This window comes from Solea senegalensis, linkage group LG13 (assembly GCF_019176455.1).
Source record: "Solea senegalensis isolate Sse05_10M linkage group LG13, IFAPA_SoseM_1, whole genome shotgun sequence".
NCBI lineage: Eukaryota > Metazoa > Chordata > Actinopteri > Pleuronectiformes > Soleidae > Solea > Solea senegalensis.
Genome location: NC_058033.1, coordinates 9690099 through 9714634, shown reverse-complemented (window position 1 = coordinate 9714634; position 24536 = coordinate 9690099). Strand labels below are relative to the sequence as shown.

Sequence of the window (24536 nt, the reverse complement as noted above, 5' to 3'; positions counted from 1 at the left end):
GAGGCGTTACTCTTTAACTGTAGTCATTACAAATTAAAGGCATTACATAACTGCACTGAACTGCAGTGTAGGGAAGCTAAACGGCCACATGGGGGAGACCTTTAACAACACTCATGCTGTTCTCCATGACGGAATGAATACTGAATATCTTGGCATGTTTGTAAACAGCAGTGAGCTTCGTGTCACTCTCATCTTACTACGACATAACATGTTACAACCACACGCAGTTCCTCATGTCTGTGTGATTTTTTTCTCCAACTGTGTGATTTCATGCTAAAGGAGGCATGATTTGCTGATGCTGAGCTTCAGAAAGGGCAGTTTTATGTTTTTTTCCCTTAATCTAATTAAGTATAACCGTTAAGTAGGAACAAATGAGACAAAAAAAAATGCTTAACATAAAGATATCTTTTAACAACACTCATGGTCTTTGTCTCCAGTCTGCATTTTGTGTTTGCACTATATACAGCATGCATAGCCTTTAATTGCTAAGGTAACTGCACAGGACTTTTTATATTTTAAAGATTTAATTTGTATTCCCTTTTGTTAGTTTCCTGTTTTATGTTGTTGTTGTTTTCCATGTGTGTGTGTGTGTGTGTGTGTATGTGACTTCCTGTCTGATTGTGTGATGTGTTTAACCTGTGTCCAATCATCCTGTGTCTCCCTCAGTCTCTGTGCTCTCACTCTCTCCTTAGTTTCGTGACTTTCACCTACTTAAGTCTGATTGTGGGTAAGTTTATCAGAGACTCTCTTGTTTTGTTTTTGTCTCAGCTGCTGAAACTGACAGTTTGACACTGAGCGTCCAACAGTATTAATGCAACACTGAAGTTAACCCTGATAATGAGAATATGAGAAACACCAGTGTAGGTTATTGTAGGTGTTAATAATAATCTGTTGTGCTGAAGAACAAACTTGTGACACAGGTGCTGCTCATTAAGCCACTTATAGTGTGCGTATATTGCCGTGTTTCAAAGGGACACGTATGAAATTAAGGCTGCAATTAACTATTATTTTCACACTTATTTGCTATGAAAAAAGTTCTCGAATGTATTGTTTTGTCCACAAACAAAATGGTCACAGCCCTGCGTGAAATGAATTTAAGAAACTGGGGTTTGAATCCTGCACAGCTTCCTCAGTAAAATATATATTTTAGTTTGATTTGAGTATTAGGGCCACATAAAAAAATAAAAAAATAAATTGATTGAAAGAAAAAATTAAATAAAACAGCATGAATTCTGAGATTAATAAAATTCTGACTTTTCTCAGAATTTGGACATTAATCTCATAATTTGGATTTTAATTTCAGAATTCTGACTTTAATCTCAGAATTCTGACTGTAACCTCATGATTAGGATTTTAATGTCATAAATTGGACTTTTATGCTTTTTTTTAATATGTTGCCCTAATATTCTTCCATGCATTTCCTTTATTACTTGAATATAAGATAATCCAAGCCTGGTGGCATTAAAATGTACTGATTGGCCTTCAATCCGTATGTCTTATTTAGGACTTTAAGAAACACATTTAAATTTTAAACTAAACGCATAATTTAATAATGCAGTATTTGCTTTGGGAGGCGGGGCAGAGTGTGACAGTTTTTGGTGTGGTACATGTCCATCCTCATAAAGCCCAGAGCCAGGACTGAATAAAAGACATCTTAGTGCTGTTTTCATGGTTACCCTAACCCTTAACTGTCACAGTGAAGATAAACAGCTTTCTTTATTTACTTACATGAAACTCAACACCAGATATGATGAAGCTGATGTTCTTGAACCAGTTCCAGGGTGAGAACATGTTAAGTCAACCTAACCAGTATGTAGAAGATGACAATGTGATCCATTGTACACACACAAGACATGTTTCTATTTTCTGTCTGACAACCACAGCGCGGATCTTATTTCCCACTTTTCTGATCTGAAGTGTAAACTTAAGTTTTCGGTCGTTTGGCGGGGATGTGTCAGTTGTTACCGCTTTTATTACATTTTCTCGGGGGTTAAAAGCATCCAGGCGAGTGTTTTTCAAACAGTTGAATCATATCATCATTGAGCTGGTCTCACCGGATGCTTTTAAATAATCTCTGAGTCACTTGGATGCAAGCGAGTGAGGTTAAGTTTTAACTGTCTCGAGCTGAAGGCTGACAGTTTTATGATGTACTGTATATTTTTGGTTCTCATATTTTATTCCTCTTTTACATTTTGTTGATATTCATAATAGCAGCTAATATTCAGTGAAGTTTCCACCACCATGGAGGTTATGTTTTGGACCAAGTTGATTTGTGTGTTTGTGAGCAATATAACTCAAAGTAAAGAATTATGTATGAATTATCTTACCAGGATGTAGGCAGAGGTGGAAAGAGTACTAGAATATTTTACTCAAGTTTTTGATAAAAAAAAAAAGAAAAAAAAGTTCAACTTAAAACTTAAACTCAAATTTACTCAGCGTAAAAGTTACTTTTTAAACAAGGTTGGGCTTCGTTCTTGTGTCGTCGCGCAAAAGGGACACAAATCTTGCATTAATTGTTTTTAACTAAAGGAAAACCTTTACAAATTAAAGTGCTGACAAAATAAAATATGTAAACACATAACGTATCAGTCAACATGGGTCAAAATGCTTTTAACTTTCTCACTCACACAAGGACCTTAATTAGTGCCAGTTCACCTGTCTTCATCGTTCATTCACCTGTCCTTGTCATTCTCCTGTCCTCGTCATTCATTCACCTGTCCTTGTCATTCACCTGTCCTCATCATTTGTTCTCCTGTCTTTATCATTCATTCACCTGTCCTTGTCATTCACCTGTTCTCATCATTCGTTCACCTGTCCTCATCATTCATTCATTCACCTGTCCTCATCATTCAAGTTTTCGGTGCATGAATTATAATTGTTTTTAAATTACGCACTCCCTCCCTAAATAATGCACTCCCTGAATGTTTTCACTTGTACTTCACAGCACTCTATAAAAGAGATTTGCATTTAAAACTCAGTGAGCTGGGCTTAAAGGTTACAAAAAACATCAGTATAACCACTGCAAACCTGCATATTTCCCATAAAATCACTATACAGTATGATATTGCTTCACCAAAACCCACACAATGCCACTTTTTTTCTGTTAATCCACTCCAGTTTATTTATATAGAACATTGCTAATAAAGCAGACATTTTAAAAACGTAAAACACAAACCACGCAAACCAAGTCAGAGGCAACAACCTAGGACATAAACAGCAGATGTGTTTTTAAGACAGACTAATGTTTAACTGCAAACCGTTCCAGCCAGCCAGTACATGTACAAATTATATATTAACATTTCTTAATTCATGGATTTGGACGTGCACAGGGAGAAAAAAAACATCCAGTTTCAATAAATCTCTTAAATGAAAACCCCTCTGATCGATCACAGGGTTTGGGTCATGGACGTACACAGGTGGTGCTGAAAAAAACAGCCCATCTGCCCTCTGACCTCGTCCTTTATACTCATTTCATATTTAAAGGGCCACTTCAACACCGTCAAAATCACTTCCTTCAAAGAAAATAAACTACACTGCTCTTTACTGTGTTTCTGTCAAGATTTTGAGTTTATTTTTCATTTGGCCAAGTGGAAAAAAATGGGTGAAACCACCCTTTAATCTTTTAACGTGACCCACAGCATCAATGCTCAATAATAAGTGTATTTTTTAATACAGTATTTTTGTAGAAACTTGTGGAGTCGGGTCTATTAAATCTGTGTGTGTAGTTATGATTATAAAATGAAGCTGCAGACAAAGTGTTTACAAACTATAAAATGCATAAAACTGTCATCATTTCTCATACAAGGAAACAGGCCTGAAGTGTTTCTGTCACAGACTGAGCCGTGTTTGTTTTTTTTCTTTTTCATGTGTTCACCTTCCTCAAGGTCTGCACTGTGCCGCCCCATCCCCCCATCACATCTGCTCCTCCCTGGGATTACGGCACAAATGTCTGTCTGAAACTCTCAGTGCTGAGGGGGGAAGATTACAAGTGCGCTGCATGCACCCTGTGCGAGGGGGGTTAACCAACCAGAGCGCATGGGCACAGAGATTAACCAATCACACCGCGGAGGGGGAGGGCGGCGGGGATTAAACGGGCACAGAGTGGGATTAAGTCAGCGCTGAGTGCAGGAAAAATGGTGTCTCTGGCCTCCTGTTTACTTCACTCATGCCAGTAAATCTGAAGTTATAATATTGTTTTTTTTTCTGCTTATGATGTCAGTCAGTGATCATTTGTGCACTGTGACATATTAATTTATCTTAAAGGACACATTTCCTGGTCAGATCATCTCTAAAAAGGAGGTAGAATATGTCATGGAAAATTATAAGCGTGTGTTTGATTGTTATGTAAACTGAGAATCATATCTTCTCTCATCTGTTCTTCAAACGCACAAAATACACAGACTTCAGCAAAACGGTTCCACGCGTCACAGTTAAGTTCGCAGGGTCAGGGTAATCAGGTCATGTGAAGATTACCAAGTTGTCGGAAGAGGAGTTGGGGAGGTTGGTTCAGTGGTGAGGAGGGGGTGGGGGGGGTGGGGGGACCACACCATCTGACAGACAAGTGAATCACCAGAGTGAATGACAATAACTGTGGAAAAAAAAAAGTCTTTAATGATCATCATCAGTGGCACTGACTTACATGGAACATGGATACAAATGAAGTGATGCAAAAATGCTGAGAAACCCTGAGGAGATGGAACAGGAAGAGGAAGAGACGAGAGACACTGAAGAGACACGCGAGGGGGGACAAATGAAGCAAAGATAGAAAAGATGGAGGGATAAAAAAAAAGTGATGAGAGAGCCAGGAAAAGGTAGGCAGTCAGGCAGGGAGGAAGAGGAGGAGGAGGAGGAGGAGGCTGAGGTGGGTGAGAGACAGAGGGAGAGAGGGCAATAATCCCAACTAATTCACTTAGGGCATTGCTGAAGGGGAGGCTAAGAGGATTGGGTCACTCCCAGAAACAGATAAGCTAAAATAACCAAGATGGACCAGTGAGAGCCATATGACAAACATGACAGGTCCAGACCTGACAACATGGCTGCTGGAACATCCACACTCTCCAGACTGACCTCACACTCAGGATCAATCTATTACAAGCATGAGAATCCTTTTACAAGGGGGGGGGGACAAGCAACAATAACTCAATGATTATTAACTACACAGAAATGTTAAGAATAAAACTGCTTTAATATGTCACACAGCTACAACAGAAGATCTAATTATTTGAGGAACAAGATCAGAAAGATAGAACTATGAAGGGCAGAGACTGCAATAATGCAACACAGATACTCAAAAAGGGTCCAAACACAAAACCAATAACTTGTTTAAGTACAGAATAATATTAATAGTAATGACAATAAATAACTTCAAATAAATTATCCCCAAAAGAGGACGTGACATAAGAGCGGGGCTGCGACTGATAAAAGCAAATAAAACTGCTGGTTATAAGTTCAATGAATCCAGTCGTCTCATGTTTCATGTTAAAAATACAGACAAAGGTGTAAAATGTGTTTCACAAAAGTCAAAAAGATGACGTCCCCAAATGTTATTTCATCTACAAACCAAAGATATTCAGTTTACTGTCATGGAGGAGCAAAAGAAACCAAAAATATTCACATTTAAAATGGTTTTTACTCTATTGAATTCTACTAAAAACCCTCAAAATTGGCCATTAACTTCAAACTCAATTAATGATCAATTATTAAATCATTGCAGTCCCACTTAAGCGTGCTCTCCTCTCACTATGTGGTCATGTAAGTTTAAAGGAAAATGAAGAATTGTGGTGTTTGTGCCGAGTCTCAGTGTGTTTTCAAACATACGACTTCAGCTCTTTAAAGGACTCTGCTCTAATTAAACGTAAATGAAGCATGAAGATTTGAAGAGAACATGTGATTTACAGTCAGGCTGCAGCAGGGACAGACAGTTACTCGCTGACGTCCAATAACCAAAGTCTCTCAGACAAAAAGCACGACTAACACGGGTCAACTTTAGAAAACAAGACAAGATCTTTACAAAGAAGAAACTGAGAGTTGATGGTACCAAGTCTTCTGGCAGAACTGCCTCACACTCTATCTCACATGGACTCCCTGACTCACACTTTCTGTCTTACAGCACCTGGAACTTCCAGGAGTTTTGGTCTTTGTGGTCCAGGCAGTCCATTGTGGTGAAGCCCAGTTTCCAGGCCTGCTGGTCCTTGTAGTCCAGGCAGTCAACGGAGGTGAAGCCCAGGGAGGAGGCCGTGCTGTAGCCCTGAGAGGACAGCGAGGCTGGGGACTGACTTAGCGAGCCCCCCATCGAGGGCACGGTGATGGGGCTGAGAGCGCCCCCGGTGCCCGACAGCTGCGAGTGCATGGGGGACAGGTAGGCACTGCAATCCAAGCCGGTGAAGTAGGAGGTGGTACTGGCGTAGCCTTGAGTGTAAGCCGACGGCTGCCCGTAGCTCATGGGGTAAGGAGATGGCCGCTGCATGCAGGGGGCCGAGGACGAGGCCAGGGGGTCGGGGAGTGGCGAAATTGCCGGGCTCCAGATGGACACGGCGGTGTTTCCAGTGCTGGAGCTTGGCGCCAGGCTGGGGCCCGACTGCACTGGGGACGGGCTGTAGGAGCTTGATGGAATAGGGACAGGGTCGGGGACGCCACTGGGCTCCTGCACAGGAGAGGCCTTCTTTTTGGGAGGGCGGGGCTTCGACTGACCGCTGCTCTGCTGCTGTTGCTGACGGCACTTGGCGCGGCGGTTTTTAAACCAGACCTGGAGACGCAAAGGCGATGTTATAGTCATGTAGACTGACATGGAACATGTGTGACATGTGCATTTGAAGTGATGACTACTGTAAGTCACTGTATGTAGATTCTTATTCATACAGGTTCATTGAATCAGTAGCAACAGGAAAGTGGGCATTAAAGTTCCTCACTTCTCGTAAGGAGGTTAGTTGAGATACATAAAAAATATGGTCGCCATCATGGCCACCATGGCCTGTACCTGCACACGTGACTCCGGCAGGTTGATCTTGAGGGCCACCTCCTCCCTCATGAAGATGTCCGGGTAGCGGGTCTTGGAGAACAGGGCCTCCAGGATGTCCAGCTGCGTCCGGGTGAAGGTGGTGCGTTCCCGGCGCTGCTTCCGGGGTGTAGCTGTGAGATCAATAAGGACACAAGAGGCAGGGGGAAATTATTTTACTGGCAGCGACAGAGAGGGAAAGTTGAAAACTCTGGAATCAGTTGTTCGTCCACTTGAGGCAGACAGTGTTGTTTAAAAAAGTTAAATATAAAATTAGATTGGATTGAATTTGGAAAGGGAACAGCACCTCATGTGGAGGACAAAGCGGTAGAAAATGGATGGATGGATGAATTTGGAAACATGTGGTCAGTTCTTGTTGCTTCCCATATGTTTGTGTTGTTAAAACAAAGACGATAACTTTACAGATAGCCTGTGATCCTCCCTTGATCCCAATATGGAGATGAGAATTTGTTCATCATATTAAATTACCATAACAGTCACTGCTTCTTTACAAGATTAACGTGTGTTTTTTTTCCTCAGAGAGAAAGGGATAAAGTTTCACATTTCATCATTTAACTATGATTATGGTTCATACAGTCATAGTCATATGTCCACATTCCACGCAGCCAAATGCCTTGGTGTGTTTGTTTCAGAACGAGTACAGTGAGCAGTTATAAGATTTATTCACCTGAAAGCCACATTTAGGGAATTATGTGTCTCCATCTACAGTTATGTGTCAACAACGCGAGGAGGAAATGAAAAACAAAGTAATAAAAACAAAAAAACAACGTTATCTCCTCACTGAGATCAGAGTGAGCGCAGATTATGTGTTTGATAATAAACTGACTGCTTTTGTATTTTATCAGAGTTTAATCTAAACATGTATAGCTTTCCATGCATATATGAGCGCAAAGTAATATGGGATTTTAACAAATAAATTGAAATAATTGATTTTATCAAATCATCCCGTAAACGGTATATTCAGTTTATGTGACAGTCATCGCGATACATTTAAATCGTCTAATCTACATTATCTAACATTTTATATCAGTATATATGTCACGAAAGAGCATCTCTAATTTACTTTTCGTTTGGAGATGCGTTGTTTTACGCATGAGCCCGCGCGCTTTTACGCATCAGATGAAGCGGAATTTGTGCGTAAAAAGAACAAAATCGTCAAACTTCATTAAAAAAAAAAACATTTAATTAAAACATGAAAGTCTAAAAAGAGAATGTATGTACAAGATTTTATACTTACATGGGTAAGCGACCGTCGTGTGAAGCACGTCCATTCCGGGGCCAGGCAAATTTAACCCGTTCATGGTGTAATGAGGTTGCTTTATGTAGGACATCATCCTGACTGCAGGCTTTTAAGTCCTGTCGCTCACTGACTTGTAGGTCGGACACGCAACGCAGGAGCCGCGTCCTCACTGCTCAACTGGGGGCAACAAGTCGGTGCGTAAGAACCAGACGCGGGACAAACACAAAACTTTTCTCTCTTTTTAAAAAAACAAAACAAAACAAAAAACCTGCGATTTCAGCTTTTACTGTTGCGTCTGTTTCGCAGTGGGATTCACTGCAGCGCGCACTGAGCATCCGAGGCTCCGAGTCAAGTTACGCACAGTTAAGTCATCAGACAGGTGAAGTGGCCCCAGGATTCCTCTGCGCCTCAGTGAAGTCGCTCCACTGAGTTTCTTTACTGGCACACGCTGCTAATTAGAGGGAGCAAGTGGCTCCAGAAAACCCCTCCCACACTTAGACACGCGCGCGCACACACACACACAAACACACACACACACAGAGAGCAACAGGCTACACAATAACACACTGTTTTTACATTCATTGAAACCTATGAATTCAATTAATTATAACTTGAATCATACGAAACTGGACATAGAAGATAAACTAACTAATAAACCAAAAGACAAAACAATAGAGAATGAGACTACTTGGTTAAATAATCATTTTACTCAATAATCCCCACTTCTGGATTCTGTCCATGGAGACGACGCCACTTTTTATTTCATTTCATTCAAAACAAAAAAACTTGAATAACATGAATTATCAAAAATAAGTCAATTATGTGAGTGGTGAATATGCTGTTGTCCTTCATCTGAAAACTGTTAGGGTTTGTGTGGGGAACAGGAAGGACATCAAATCTTTTTGACGGCCCTTCTTTGTGTTTTTCAGTCATACTTCAGTGTGTTTGCACCCTAACCTTTTATTAGGGCGATATTGCTGTTGCCCTTTGTCTGTCTTAAATTGAATGAATGTAAGATTTTATTAAGAACACAAAGGAAAGTCAATAGCACTGCATTAAAGAAACAGACACAAGTTCTAGATAATAATTATATCAACATGTGTTTATAAAACCTGACCGAGCCTGAAATAGACTCTCTTTCTGAAACAACTACACATATGATGGCATTTCTAATCAGGTCATCACATCAGCACTTACAAACATGAGTTGGCAGTTTGTTACATGACACATTAAAGGCATAGTTTCAGTTTCCTTTTTTTAATTGGGGTAAGTACTTAGGTATCGTCAGTGTGTTACACACAGGAGACAAGAGAGGACTGGAGTATGATTTGTTTTTGATGTGTTTCGGCACAGTGGAGAACATGTGGCGTAGACCCTTAAATAAGGCCCACCTGAAAAACCAATAATTGAACTGTACATTTTAGTTTTCTATACAAACTGTACACAATCTGTGACACTGTTGATGTCTATTATCATCTGTTATTTCATTAAAAATACAGTGACCAAGATGTTTAATGACACTTTAAAAAGGTATGGTGTGTAAAAATGTAATTATACTGGTTTTGTAGAATCACCTTATTGTATGAATTATTGTTTTTCATTACCCCAGAATGAGTCTTTAATATTCATATCATGTTTTTACAATAACCCACAGTGGACAAACTTTACATCTACAGCAAACTGAAGGTTAGATGACGGATGTTCAGCGGCAACTTCACCAATAAATGTTGCTAAATGTTTATACGCTGCACCTTTAATAGCACAACATGATAGAAATTATTTTCAACCCTGAAAACCATAATATTGCTCTTGTACACATTACATTTAAACCAAACTGAAAAAAACAACATCAAAGTTCCTATGAACCTGCACTAGAAGCTAAGGTTTAAAAAAAAAAAAATCATAACTCTGGAAGCAGCCACATTTTAAACAAATATTGTTTACTTTTAATTTAAAAAAAATCACAAAATAGTTCCTTTGTTAGTTTTAGAAAGAGAAAACTTCTCTCCTTCCCCCTCTTTTCTCTTCAACAGTCATGTTTCCCTATTGCACATGTGCTGTAAATTCACACATAATTAATAGATTACATTTATCTCCCAAACATCTGCATATACACATGCAGTAATCACACACACACACACTCTCTCTCTCTCTTTCACACACACACACGCTTGGATGCACAAAAGCGACAAAGCTCATTTGATTTATCATAATATGCTTTATCTGAAAAGTAAGTATCTTATCTCCAGATAAAGCGAGGAAAGACAGAGCAATCCGTTCAGTGTTGGAGCAGCAAAGGAAACTGGAGAGAACCACAGACAGGAGAGAGAGACGGGTCTGTGTTTCGACTGAGGGAATCTAAAGAAAAAGAAAAGACAAGAAAAGGAAAGACAAGGGTGGAAGAAAGCAGAAGATAGAGGCTGTGGCAGCTGGAAGAAAGTGAGGTGGATGGAGGGAAGAAGCTGCACACAAGTGAGGATTGAGATGGAGGAGCTGCACCGAGTGGAAACTTCAGGTTTACACATGGAAAACATGCAATTCCTTCATTTCCACTTTGTTTTCCTGAGTTTCCCGAGCTGAGGGAAGACCGTGTGTGCATGTGTCCGGACTTAGACGATCTCTGCATGTGCACGCATTGTTTCTAGTGTTATCTTTATCTAACTAATTTAAACAGACTTTTGTGCTGACTTATATCTAATTTTGATTAAGTTCAAAATGTTCTAACTTTTTCTTTTTGACAAGTTATTTAGTTGTATTCTCACTTGGGATTAACCTGTGAAGTGAATGTGAATGTTTTTTGAAATCATGCACAACTATATCTTGGTGAATTGTGTTCTTCATCTACATGTAATACAGACGCTGTTGATTCAACTTGGATGATGGCGATGCAGTGGAACAGCTTGTCCTGTCTGTAAATAGAGAAATGGGAGGAGGACTGAGATAAAATCCCTCTCTGACGGCCCCCTCCCCCCCTCCCAAAGCTGTCCTTTATAGAGATGCATCCAGAATGATGCAAGGAGTTGTTTTATTTTAGGAATGTTGTGAGTGAGGCCTGGAGATTCTGTAGACTCAGTGGAAATAAGGAAGAAAACAAAGTAACAAAGAAGAAGAGAAGAGAGGTAACAGGTAAACGAAAGGGAGGGAGGGGAGAGGACATGAGCGGGATGTATGTGTGTGTGTGTGTGTGTGGGGAAGCAGGTGAAGGGGCAGAGAGTGGGGGTGAGGCTGTGCTCGTCGTCCCCACTGACACACTGCTGCAGTTAATCCAGATTACAGTGTCTAAAACAGGTCGGCTAAATCTGCAGGCCGACCAGCAGTACAGAGGCTGCTGTCAACCCCAATCACTCAGTACACACACACACACGCACACACTCTCAGGCCACACACACACACACTGCTCGCTGTAATCCCTTCTGTGCAAACCAGGTGCCACCAGCAGCTCAACACAGACGGACACTAACCATTCCACCCACCCCCTCTTCTACACACACACACTGTACAGGAACTCCATCATGGTTACATTGTGGTTTTCAGACCTGATTCGTGTCCTCATTCTGGTTTATGAGACACTGTCCTGGTTTATGAGACACTGTCCCGGTTTATGAGACACAGGGTGAGATGCTGACTCACGACACAGAGTGAGTGTTCAGATCGCTGAGTCATCATTAAGATAAATTTGACCTTCAGATGTCCTGTGTTTGTGGATCTGATTCATCTGCAGGGAGAAGATGCAGCTGAACTCTGAAGGATCTATATACTGTATGTTCTCTTCTTTGTCTTGTTTTGTTTCTTTCCTTATGTGTATCACATATTTATTTACCTCCTGCCCCATTTCCCCCCCCAATTACCCACACCTGTGGACCAGTGTGTAGTGAATCGTGACATGTAGAGGTGGAGTTGTATATACATCGACCCTGTCATGCAGATTTGGCCCTAGTTTCTCATCTGTCAAACATCTCAGAAAGAACTTTTGGGCTTTTTAATCCAGGTCGGCTGTGATGTTGTGTCAGGCCTCATTTATGGCCTGGAGAAAAGGTTACTTGTGAATGTAGACATACAAATCATACATGTTCCACCTCCATGAGGAGAGAAATGTCCACACATGCCTCTCAAACAGGCCCATGGCCTCCTCTAAAAGACCAGGTCCACCACCATCTCTCATCTGTGCTGCTTGTCCCGTCATTCCTGAGACCGCCATGTCTTTTTCCATCCTGCTTGACCACCTTCCTTCTCCATGTTGTGTTGTAGGGAGACGGTAGCTCAGTGGTAGAGCAAGTTTTCTTTCAACTCAGAGGTTGTGGGTTTGACTCCATGTGTCCTTGGGCAAGACACTTAACCCAGGTTGCCCCTTGATGGCTGTGTCGGCACTGCGTGAATGGGTAGGAAAGACGAGTGATAGAAAACATAGATGCAAAACTGGAGTGTGAAGCAGCTTTGAGTGGTCATCAAGAGTAGAAAAGTGCTCTATATAAATACAGACCATTTACCATTTGCAGTATTGTTGCTGTAGATACCACTTATTTATACTTGAACCTGGAATACTGTATATGGAAACAATCATCAATGATGAGGTGTCAGTGGATTTTATTATCCTGAGATATTGTTTGGCAACTGAGATTGTTTCTCAGTTGCCATAAAGATATGTTTATAAGGCAAATAAAACAGTTACTTAGTCGCAGTTGTATCAATTGATAGTTAGATCACTGTCATGACATTTCACATGTAATGCGTGACTAGATTGTGTCATTTTTTTTAACCACTGATTTAAGTTTAAGCAGTTGAAAAATGTGCATTTTGATCATTGGTAGTTTCTAGAGTTTTGAAAATGACAGGATATGAAACATGTGCTAAATAAACTGTAAAAAAAAACAAATTTCTGTCTACAGGTGTGTTTTTAATCATGTGTTTTAAATCACTTCAGAGCTGTATGTAGAGCTGCAAAAATCAGAAAACTAAAAAACAAATGTATTATCAAAGTACTTGACGGTTCATTTAGTAATAGATTAATAGTCGATTAATCGTTGCAACCCTGATTGTATTGTTGCAAAGATACTACATGAAGTAATTATTATTATTATCACTATTAACAAATCAATCAATGAGGGGAGCCGCCATAAAAATCCATGAAGTTCTAGTGTGTGTGTTCTTCTATTTGTTGATCTTGTCAGGACCTGTAGTCCCCATGAAGAATAAAACCTGGTCCTAATGAGGCAGAATCTTTTTGAACATTTGAATTGTGGTTATTTCAGGTTAGGGTTAGGAATAGGAATAAACTGGTTATGGTTAAGGTTAGGGATAAGTGTTTGTTTATAGGCCGTTCAAATGAATGTAAGTCAATACAGTGTCCTAGGAAGAATAGCTGTGCAAACCTGTGTGTGTGTGTGTCGAGTCAGGAAATGCACTGTGGGTTGAGGTGTGTCCGTGTGGAGGATGAGTGATTACAGTGGACAGTAATCCTGCACTTGGATTAGCAGATGGTATTAGTAGAAGAAGTGGGGGTGTATGTGTGGCACACTGTTGCCTCGGAACATCCACTGTGTGCTGCAGCAGCAGCAGCAGCAGCAGCAGCACCAGCAGCACCAGCAGCACCAGCAGTACCAGCAGCAGCTCCTTTTTGAGGGCCCAATCTCCTTCTGTTTCACCCAACCCACACTGAACACTGTAACACACACTGTGGACGGACCATATAACAATTATGATGAATGGAGCACATCACCATAATATATCAATCAGTGCTGCAGTCGGGCAAGGTTATAATAGTTTGGGATTTTTTATTAGTTTTAGTTTTTATTTAATTTTGACTTATTGTTTTTAAAATTAATTTATTTTAATTAGTTTTAAGAGTGGGTTTGCTAGTTTTTATTTTTTTAAATGCTCTACACGAAACTAGACTGAAGTGCAAAATGTGCATCATACTGCTGAGGAATAGTGTGTTAAAAATCAACTAGCCAACAGACTAAAGACACACATGAACATAACAACATAAATAATAGTAATAAAGAAACCCTCATGAGACACATCTACTAACTACATAACGGATGCTATGTTTAACTTGTGTAGCCTTACATCCAACATTGTAATTAATTAAATTTAATGAAAATACAACCTTTCAAAATTGCTCAACAGAGAAAAAATAAATACACTTCATATGAACACAAAAGGCTTATGTATGAAAAAAACAACCACTTTAGTTTTAGTTAGTTTTGTAAACAAACAATTCTGTTTGAGTTAGTTATTGTTGTTTTAAAAACTCTAGTTTTATTTTTATTCATTCACTTACTGAGACCGGAGATCCATCACGTCATATGTACATTAATGCAAATAAGTAGTTGTACATGTTCAGGCCAGTGTCGAGGCCTTCACCAGAATACTAGTTGTCTATTCCATTTTCCATCCCAAGTGTGCCCACGTTCACATTTTAACTTTGTTTCTGCTGACATCTAGTGGACATGTCCTAATATAACAGACTAACGTGTGGCTGTGAAAATTACAGGAAGCCCGAATAAGATTTAGTATTATTTTGAACAGCTTTCTTAATGTATGGTCCATGTTGTCCATGGGAATATAATGAATTGAATACACACAAATGTATACGATATCAGTAAGTAAAAATGCATACAGTATTTTAGTTTTGATTTATCTATGTTATCTTATCTTATCTTATCTTATTATACAATGTGTCATTTATTTTCTTCACTGTATATATAATGTATTTTACTTGAATGGAACAAACAACACAATAATAAGCACAAGTGAGCTGAAACAGGTGTATTTTGTATTAAACAAATACACCGCTACGTGGCAGTAGTGTGCATGTAAAATGTCGAATCAGTCTTCAATTTACAACATGAAGTAGAAAAAACGATGTGCTGCATTCACTGGCAATGGGAAGCTGTGTCGTTTAACATTTTCTGCAAATTAGTTTAATATATTTAAAACATACATTTTAATTTTTGGCTATGAAAAATAAACAGTGTCACTCATTCACACGATATTTTGATTCGTGTCCACTAACTAGGTGCTCACTTTTGGTGACATGAATATATCAGCCGCAACAGTTATGATCATTTAAGCGTATGTGCAAAGCAAACATTGAAAAATTAAAGGGAAAAGAAACAAATAAATTGATGCATAAATGCATAAGGACAACAGTCAAAAATAAAAAGATGATTGATAAAATGGACAGAAAATATTCGGTTCGAACATTGGAATCATTAAAACAAATGTCCGATTACTATGAATGTAGCACACACCGGATGTTTTGTTCCCAGTTCATGGCTGTCAAGCTATTTTAAAACAGCCTGTAAACGGAAACTAGATATTTTTGTCTTCAAACTAAAACAAACGCCTCATGAATGAATGAGGCGTTTAATGTGCGAGTTAGCTGTATTTTGAAAGGAACTTGCCTTTTCTCGCTCGTCTTTCCTTGGTGTGATAGTGTCGTGAGTGAGACAGCCTGGAGTACAGATGAAGCAAAAAACGACTATGAAACTGTAAACTTCCCGACAATTCTGACGACATTAGTGCGGTTTAATCTTAATCTACAGAATGCTCCGTGAGCTGTATCCTTTCGCGGAGGACAGTTTCAGCCGCTTCCCCTCGCAGAGCAACATTTACGGGCTGTGTCAGGCCGGAGAGCAGGAGCTGCTGGCGGCCACACTCAAAGGGAAGGTGGTGTGTTTCAGATACCAGGAGCTGCAGCACAAAATCAGACCTGTGGCCAAAGAGGTTCAGTTCACATACATACCAGGTATTTCAGAGATTCAGGAGGTTATTAATTGGTTGTCCCATAAACAAGAAAGTGCATTTTAAATGTAATGTGACCTTACAGAGAGCAACTGACAGCTTAATAAGAACAAGCATCATGATAGTTCACCAGTGGAATATTCCTATTTTTTCCATTTCTATGTGGTCAGTATCATTATGACACATGTATTACACTATACAGTATATTATTATTACCCATAAATAGTACAGCAGTGTTTCCCTGAGAGCAGGAGCATTCAATGAAAATTCACAGAGATCCAGACAGAGAAATTCTCCTCATGCTAAGGTTTGGAATATCACTGTCTTATCAGAAGTTATGAAGTGTATCAACTAAATCTTGATCTGTGTTTCTTAAACCTGTAAATGATGATGTTCTCAAATGTCTTCAATTTTAAATGATTTCTTTGTCAAATGGAGCAAAGAAACCAGAAAATATTCACATTTAAGAAGATGACAAATCAGAAAAGTTGTTTTAATCATCTTCCAAAACTCAAACCAATTAATCAGTTATGAAAATAGTTGATGATTCATTAAATAATCGGTTAATAATTGATCAATCAAATAATTGTTTCTAGTATCAACACCTGTGTGTTGTCAACCACTGACTAACATTCACTGCTTCTCTATGTTCCATGTTTGTTGGTGTATGTGGCTGAGATTTGAACCTGTGTTCTCGATCTAGTTGATGCAGAAATTGTATCCATTGATGCCTTCAACAAGTCTGCACCCAACAGAGGTCTGGTGGTGGGCATCACATTTATTAAGGTATTCTCATAGCAGTATTGATACAGTCTACTATCGTTTTATTGTGGTGAATGCTCTCTATGATGATAGTGCTGCATTGTCTCCTGCAGGACTCTGGTGACAAAGCCACTCCATTCCTGAACATCTACTGTGACTATGAGCCCGGCTCAGAGTTCAACCTGGAGTCCATAGCACGTGAGTGAATGAGTGTCCAGATGTGTTTGGTGCCGTTACACATGTTTCCCCTCACTAATTGTCTGTGTGCCTCTCTCTTTCTGAACAGAAAGTTGTCTGAATCTGGAGCTGCAGTTCACGCCCTTCCAGCTGTATCACACCGAGTAAGTTTGCTGTGGCAGGGCTGTGAAAACCACTCTGTGAAGACAGATACATCACACGTGTGACATCCAGACGTCACTGACTTCTCAGTCCCACAGAGACAGCAGTCCATATTGTCTCCTGGACACACCAGTCTGGCATGACACACTGACATGACAGTGAAAATGTGACAGAGAGTGAAGAGTGTCATCATTGCAAACCAGTTTTAGGGCTGAAGGATTTTCTGTAAAATAAATAATTGCAATTTTTCTCACAGATATTATGATTGGATTTAATTTGTTAGGTTTTTCTTAAAAATCAGGCTTCACTTTAATATTTACTGGTATAGATTTAATAACTGATGAAGCACCACATGAGGTACCATCAAAGTATTTCATGACTGTACTTGCATGCAAGTACAAAGAAACAATAACATTTAAATTGTGATTTGGATTTGATGACGATTAATTATCCCTGTGAAGATGGATGGATGGATGATTATCTAATCGTTCATCCAATTAGATAATCGGATATCTAATAAATACTAACTGTCAAATCAACATGAACTCTACAGATTGAGTCCTCTGTATCATATTGTTTTCTTATACATAAGTATACACTTGTACTTCACTCAAACATCATATTTGTTGTGGCAGTTGATTGAATTAATTGATATATAATATCACAGCACTGTTTCACCTCGTGTTAAATCATCTGCTCCTGAGTGTTGCATGAAAGGCTTGAAAACTTGTCTTGTAACATGATCATTTATGAATAACTGTAAGTCTCCCTCTCTCTTTCTCTCAGAGTGCAGTGTGATGATAATAACAGTGAAACAGTGTTTCTGCTCAGTGGCCATGACCAGAGGATACACCTGTACAAAGAGGTCAGCTCAAAGACAGCGTGTTTGTATTTGTGTAATTTGTGAATGTAAACCTCACCTTTTTATCATTATTATTATTATTATCAAATGATTTCTTTAGGTTGTTACATACATTGACAGATTGCAGGAAACACTCCCTGTGATTCATCATGTAAAACATTTGAGCATCACTGAGCCTAACTCATCTGTTTCAAACAGAACGCCTCCCTCCACCAGTTTGAGGAGCAGCCTGTGGAGAGACTCTTCCCTGAACTACAGCAGCTGCCCAGCAAGTTAGTGTGTGTGTGTGTGTGGATCATCAGAAGTTCTTCTTTATTTTCTATGTTTTATTCTGTTCATTTTATTCAGTTGTGGTCTGAAAGAGATGGGCCACATGGTGGAGTAGTGGGTCGAGTCTGCATGTTTTCCCATCAATAAAACCGTACAGAACTATTTTAGTTTCATCCCTTAAAGACCAGGGCTGCACTAAATATTTTTCACCATCTCTTTATGTTTTTGTTTTTTCTCTGAATTTTCATCTTTAAATATGAATTAAATATCTGTCAAATTATTTGAGGACCTTGTAATTTTGAGGCCTGGGTAAAACCAATCATCAAAGATTGTCACATTAGAAAATTGAGTTACAACAAGATCACTTGAAAGCTACGTCATTATTTAAAAAAACGTGTCATTTATCATGCATATATGATCTTAAAAGAAGCACCTTTGACTATGCATCATTCTTAACCCTGTGTCTCCTCCTTCCACACAGCGTGCTCTGGTTGGACGTGTTGAATTTAGCTGGTGGCCGGAGACTCTCAGCATTCGGCTGTCAGAATGGTTGCGTTGGTCTGGCTCTGGTAAACCAGACTGGACCAGGTGAGTTGAACACATAGATTCCTCTCTGAGAGATGTTTCACTCTTTGAGCAGACTTTCTGTTTTTGACATTATTTATTGCTGTATTCTAAAATCCTCTATGCAATTCATTGTTTTGTCAACTGAACATTACATAATAGAGCAAACCTATGCCCTTGCTATCACCATAGTTACATACAAACAGTAAAATAAACATTTTTTCCAGCCTGTTACTTGTCATTTCATTCATTTAAAAATACAGCTGTGTCAACAAACCTAAGGTTTTACATTTAAGCTAGAAACCTCTGCCAATGCTGCTCACTTTCTCACACTGTCAATACAGACCCATATCCTGCAAATTAAATTTATTTGTATAGCGCCAAATCACAGCATACATTATATTTACAATATAGAGAGCAGAGAAGCCCAACAATTCACAGAATGATCAAGCACTAGGCAACAGTCGAGAGAAAAAAACTCCCTTTCAAAAGGAGGAAATCTCTGACAGAACCAGAGCAGTTGTGTAAAAATGTTTTGTTATTTTTTTAAGATGATATCTCTCATGACTGCTTGCTGCGTCTCCTGTCTTTGTAGTTAATCTTAGTAGAAGTTGCAGCAGTGGTTTATACACTTTCAGACTGTTCCCGAGTGTATATTAAGGACGGCGTTTGCTCTTTAATCAGAGGTTTTACAGAGCTGGCGGGTCCAGTTTGACAGTCCAATCTCTACAGTTCTGCTGTTCCCTCTGAGCTGCCACGCTGAGCCCAGTCACGCCAACAGAGACACGAGTATGTGACCGGTCTGCTGCAGTTTGTCTCCCTCTCAATTCACTCTTTTTGAATCTGCAGCCTCAGCATTGATGTTTTTACATTTTTCAGGTGTGGAAAAGGAGAGTTACAACCTTCTGGTGACCAGCACCATTGAGATGGCAGTCGTTTACAGGTCAGAAACCTGATTCTTCTGATAACGGTTTTACCTTTGTTGTTTTTATAAGTGTGTTGTTTGATGTGTGCATTAAACTGCTCTTTCAGAGACGTGCAGGAGTTTGGTCTCTCTCGCTCCGCATGCCTCTCAGAAAGTCACCACTGTGACGCAGTGCTGTGTGCTCTGGTCATTGACTTGGATTTTGATGGACAGAAGGAGGTGCTGCTGGGCACATACGGACAGGTCTGATTTTCTTTTTGTATTGACACAAGAATTACTTAATTGTTTTATTGGGGTTTCAGCTGTGCCATTTAAGTTAAGGGAGAAAGCTAACTGGGATGGGAACCGGCAACCTTCTTGCTTCAAGGCATCAGTGCTAGCCACATGCACTACTGTGTGGCACTAGTCTTCTTCTAAAAAATAATAAAAAATAAATTAATTAAGGTTTTTCCTAAGTAGTTGTTCAATGCAACTTGAAAGTTATTTATTATTTAAATACTAGAAAATGTATTATGTTGGTATTATTTGTAGCCATGGATTAAGACAGTTCTACGCATGTGGCATCATCATCACAAAAGTACTTCCCCCACGGTGCAATAGTGTGGTTCACTGAAGTGGTAAAGGTAATTAATAGACAACAGTTTGGCTCTGAGGCACTGAGTTATGATGGGTTCATCCTCAAATATCTTGTTTTGTGAGTTGTTGTTGATGAGACCTGTGTTGTCCACCACTTTTCCCCCCCTGCAGGAACTTCTGTGTTACAAATTCACTCCAGCAGGGAGCGGACAGTTTCAGCTGCAGTGGAGGCGGAGCTTCACAAGTCCCTTGCTGTCCGTCATATACTTGGATTTGACCGGGGACGGCCTAAGAGAGCTGGCCGTCCTCACACTGAAAGGACTGCATATCTTACAGGTGTGTGTGGTTCTCAGCTGCCTCACAGAGATCCACTACAGTATGATGTCATTGTCTGGTTGTGTAATGACATTAAGGTGACATCATCCTTACTTTATGATTATAAATTGTTTGGGGTCTAAAAGCTTTTTGCACATGTCTATAGGTGCCTATGGTCTGCAGGGATACCTGGATACCTGCTTTTCTGACTTGATTGTGATGCCACTTTGTATAGGATGAATGGGAATAATGTTTTGATCAATTTATTTATGTTTTTTGCAAAGATTATGTTGAAAAAAGGGTGAAAATTCATTGTGTCCATGCAGGGTAACCATCGCTGACCTCTGCTGGTCATGAGCAGAACTCATGTACAGTTCAGTACAGGCAGTTATCTTTCTCATTTGTTCCCATTCTCTGATAAAACACTAAATTACACATGTTAATTTTCCCCTTGTTATGCTCAAAAATCACTTTTTGATCAGCAACAATCTCAACTTTGTCTCAAACAAACATATTCACTGTATTCCTGTTGCTCTCTCTGTCTGTGCAGCACAGTCTCACCTGCACTGCTGATCTGGTCCTAGAGCGGATAATACAGAAGGTGTCTGCACTGACAGCCGGTTCTGAGCTGGAGTCGGCTAAAGCTCCAGACACTGAGGAGACTGATGCTGCAGCTAAGAAAGAAGAGTGTTCCGCTCACACGTCGACAGAATGAGATGAGAACTCTTGCTCCCACGTGTAGTCAGTGGTTCAGGCCTGAAGTATGTGCCTTGTGTTTTCTCAGGGTCAAACATTGATCACAGACATGGATTGAAATCACCACAGTAACTGCTGCGTGTTAATGACGGAGGTGTTCAAACTAAAACAAGCAAGTACAGTTCACTGGACATATGTAATGATCTAGACTGAGGTGAGCTGCTGTAGATAGTGTACAGTAATGGAAAGATAATAAATGACACATTTGGGTCACAACACTTGAATCATTTTTGTTTAATATTTACATAGTGTACACGATTCCTGTGTGCATTCAAGTCTAGTATGCCATGTTGTTGATGTCAGTGGAGTGGAGCATTATTTTCCCTCCATTCTTTTAGACGGAGAAATAAATAAACAAAACTGCGAAATGCAGCCTGAAAACGGAAAAGGCACAAAACGGAAACAATATTTTTTCCCGTAAATACACCATCATTTCAGGAAATTATCTCCGTCCACACGGAACCCCTCAAACCGCTGTAGTACATATGACAGGACTGTAAGTTGTTGCTGTAACACTCTACCAAAAACAGAGAAGAAGACGATGTAAACATTACAGATTTAATTACAGAAACAGAGACAGAATGAACAGAGCCAGGGGAAGAAAGGAAAATAATGTATGTTTGCTTAAGTTTACGTTTCGTGCCGTTTCTGTGTGCATATTTAGCGACTTTACAGACCCCCGGCGACTAAGTTTAGATTTGACTAACGACAAATCTAATCTAAAAAAACAATCTATTAAAATATAAAAACGAATGGATGAAATGGCAATAAAGTAAGACCGGACATACACCAGCTATGCAGAGATTTTATGTCTGAGATGTCAATAATGTACGGCATAGTGACACAAAAAACAGAAATCATGTGTAACTACACCTAAAAGATGTGGTATAACAGGTACAATTCAGGTTTATTGAAGTGTGATTATATGAGGTATTCAGTCAAAACAAGACAAACTTGCCAAACGAGGCAGCAGTCGATAGGTAACACAGCAGCCAGTGTGAGAAACACAAATTTTTTTCTCTGTAGGCTTTGGTGTAGGACATAAACTTCTGCTTCTACTCAGAAAAGGTGACCTTACTTAAAAAAAAAAGATAAAAAAAGACCTGACCTGTCATTTTACCACGTGGTGCATATTTATGGAGCTATTCATAACATTTATAGTCCAAACAAGTACTCTTCCTGTTCTTCACTACATTCTGACTGACAGTAAAAGGTGTTACATTAAAGTTACAGCTTAAATTTGAGTAGCTTTACACTGGTACAGAACAAAGTGTGTGGGACACGCCATGCTCCACGTTTAAAGGTGTAATTGCAATGATAAAGGTTTATTAATATTAGCTGTAAAATCCTTTGCAAGTCAGTGACTCTGAAGTATCTGACAGCCACAGACTCTCTTGACTTTCTCAGCTCATGCTGTTGTAGTTGCAGTTGTGGTCGTGTCAGAGCAAAATCATGCCCATGTTTGATAGATGATGTTGTGGCTTTAGGTTATGAGCTGTTTGTTTGTTTGTTTGTTGGTATCGATTCTCTTTTTAACTTTTACATTGAAGTCCTTTTTTTATAATGAAAGTTGATTTTTTTGTTTCATCCGTAGAACTTTGTTCCAGGACTCGTTCCACATGTTTGCTTTTTGTGAACACCGGCCTTCAGGGCATCCCCCCCCCCCCACAAGTTTACCAACGCACAAGGATAAACACTGATACGACACACATCTGCTTGAAACATGTCGTTGCTACGTGTACAATTCAAGAGAGTTTCCTGTCACATTTTCACACGGACAGAAACTTAATCTCACAACTAGTGCCTTGTTTTTTGTGAAGCTTTGGCTACTACAGTGATGTGAGAAGTTTCATAATTTCCTTATAAATTATCATTGTGAGATCATTGTGAGATTAGTGTAGCAGAAATGTTTTTTGTTTTTTTTTGTCAAAACAATGCTAATGACAGGTTGTTTTTTCTTTATTTTTTATACGTACTGGATGTTAGGAATTATAATAGGATTAGGGCCACGTGGGTTTTTTTTGGAAACAAAGTTTAAAAATATAAAATAAAGTCAGAATTCTTTGAAAAAAAAGTCAGAATTCTGACTTTAATCTGAGAATTTTGACTTTTTTCCTCATGATTCTGACTTTAATCTCAGAATTTTTTGTTTTGTTTTGGCCCTAATCCTCTTCCATACGTAACACTGTTCCACAACTTTAAATTGAATGAGCAGTTGAAAGAGTGAGAACCTTTAAAAGCCTATCGGTCTATAAGTAAAATGTATTACAGAAATTGTATTATTATGAGCTTTCCAAGCAGACTTGTTGTCCAAATGTTCCAGCTCCGAATCAAACAATGTTTGTGTATGAGCTCAAACCAAACACGTCCTAATTGGGCTTCCACACACTCGTTTTCAGATGCGATGGTTTACTAGCTTGTGTCCTCCATTTTGTGTTGAGCCAAAAGAACGTTCAAACTTTTCCATGATACAGTTCACGCATGACTCAGCTCGACTCTACTCTTTCTTTTAGTGATAGTACCTGGTACCTGATGGTTTTTTTTTGTTACCTTCTCTGGTCTGAGGTACACAGGAAGTACTATGAAGTAATAGAAAACCACACAAAGGATACTCAAACCTAAGAAGAGTTGAGCCAGCAGTGCCAGAACTGTATAATGAAAAAATAATAATTCACTGCGCCCTCTGCTGGACCACATTGTAAGACGTCTAATGCATTTCTTCTAGGACAGGGGTGTCAAACTCATTTTTGTCCGGGGGCCACATACAGCACAATTTGATCTCAAGGGGGCCGGACCAGTAAAAATAGTAAAATAATAGCATAATAACCTATGAACAACAAGAACCCCTTGGTTTTTTCTCCTTTGTTTTACATTTACTGAAGGATAATTTTACATGACATTTCTTGAGAAATATAAGTGAAATTTCAACAATATCATGCCTAAATTTACTATTTACACAGCACACTGGATCTATAAATGCACAAACATTTAGTCACGGGTATCTGGAGCATTTGACATTACGTTTAGATTAGTGTGAAATTTTAACAAATTCAACCTGTGGGCCGATTGGACCCTCTGGCGGGCCGGTTCTGGCCCCCGGGCCGTATTTTTGACACCCCTGTTCTAGGATGTTTTGACTTTAAACGTTTTGAGTTTGAGCTCTCCC

The 24536-nt window shown here is 39.5% G+C and overlaps 2 protein-coding genes across 3 annotated transcripts; one reads left to right on the top strand and one right to left on the bottom strand.

Annotated features, from left to right (window-relative positions):
• Nucleotides 1-4589: 4589 nt before the first annotated feature.
• On the bottom strand, nt 4590-8696 carry crx (cone-rod homeobox). Of its 2 annotated transcripts, none has more exons than XM_044043058.1 (3): nt 8253-8696; nt 6977-7137; nt 4590-6745 (listed from the first exon to the last, which is right to left on the bottom strand). In XM_044043058.1, the coding sequence occupies exons 1-3, from the start codon at nt 8347-8349 to the stop codon at nt 6104-6106; spliced, it is 900 nt and encodes a 299-aa protein (XP_043898993.1). In that variant the 5' UTR covers nt 8350-8696; the 3' UTR covers nt 4590-6103. The 2 variants fall into 2 exon arrangements, with proteins under 2 accessions (XP_043898993.1, XP_043898994.1); XM_044043059.1 differs by having other exon boundaries at nt 6977-7128.
• A 6910-nt stretch (nt 8697-15606) lies between these two features.
• kptn (kaptin (actin binding protein)) lies at nt 15607-21586 on the top strand. Its single transcript, XM_044041207.1, has 12 exons — nt 15607-16005; nt 16705-16787; nt 16877-16961; nt 17050-17104; nt 17889-17967; nt 18163-18236; nt 18716-18822; nt 19483-19587; nt 19678-19741; nt 19831-19966; nt 20471-20635; nt 21165-21586. Exons 1-12 carry the CDS (start codon nt 15804-15806, stop codon nt 21327-21329), a joined length of 1320 nt encoding a protein of 439 aa, XP_043897142.1. The 5' UTR covers nt 15607-15803; the 3' UTR covers nt 21330-21586.
• The last annotated feature ends 2950 nt before the right edge of the window (nt 21587-24536 follow it).

Excerpts from the sequence above, each read along its gene's own strand:
- crx (XM_044043058.1), bottom strand. The coding sequence starts at position 8,349 with ATGATGTCCTACATAAAGCAACCTCATTACACCATGAACGGGTTAAAT. Across the intron at positions 7,138-8,252 it reads CACGACGGTCGCTTACCCAT|ATCTCACAGCTACACCCCGG; the intron begins GTAAGTATAAAA and ends GTGTCCTTATTG. Across the intron at positions 6,746-6,976 it reads TGCCGGAGTCACGTGTGCAG|GTCTGGTTTAAAAACCGCCG; the intron begins GTACAGGCCATG and ends TTGCGTCTCCAG.
- kptn (XM_044041207.1), top strand. The coding sequence starts at position 15,804 with ATGCTCCGTGAGCTGTATCCTTTCGCGGAGGACAGTTTCAGCCGCTTC. Across the intron at positions 18,237-18,715 it reads CTACAGCAGCTGCCCAGCAA|CGTGCTCTGGTTGGACGTGT; the intron begins GTTAGTGTGTGT and ends CCTTCCACACAG. Across the intron at positions 19,742-19,830 it reads GAGATGGCAGTCGTTTACAG|AGACGTGCAGGAGTTTGGTC; the intron begins GTCAGAAACCTG and ends CTGCTCTTTCAG.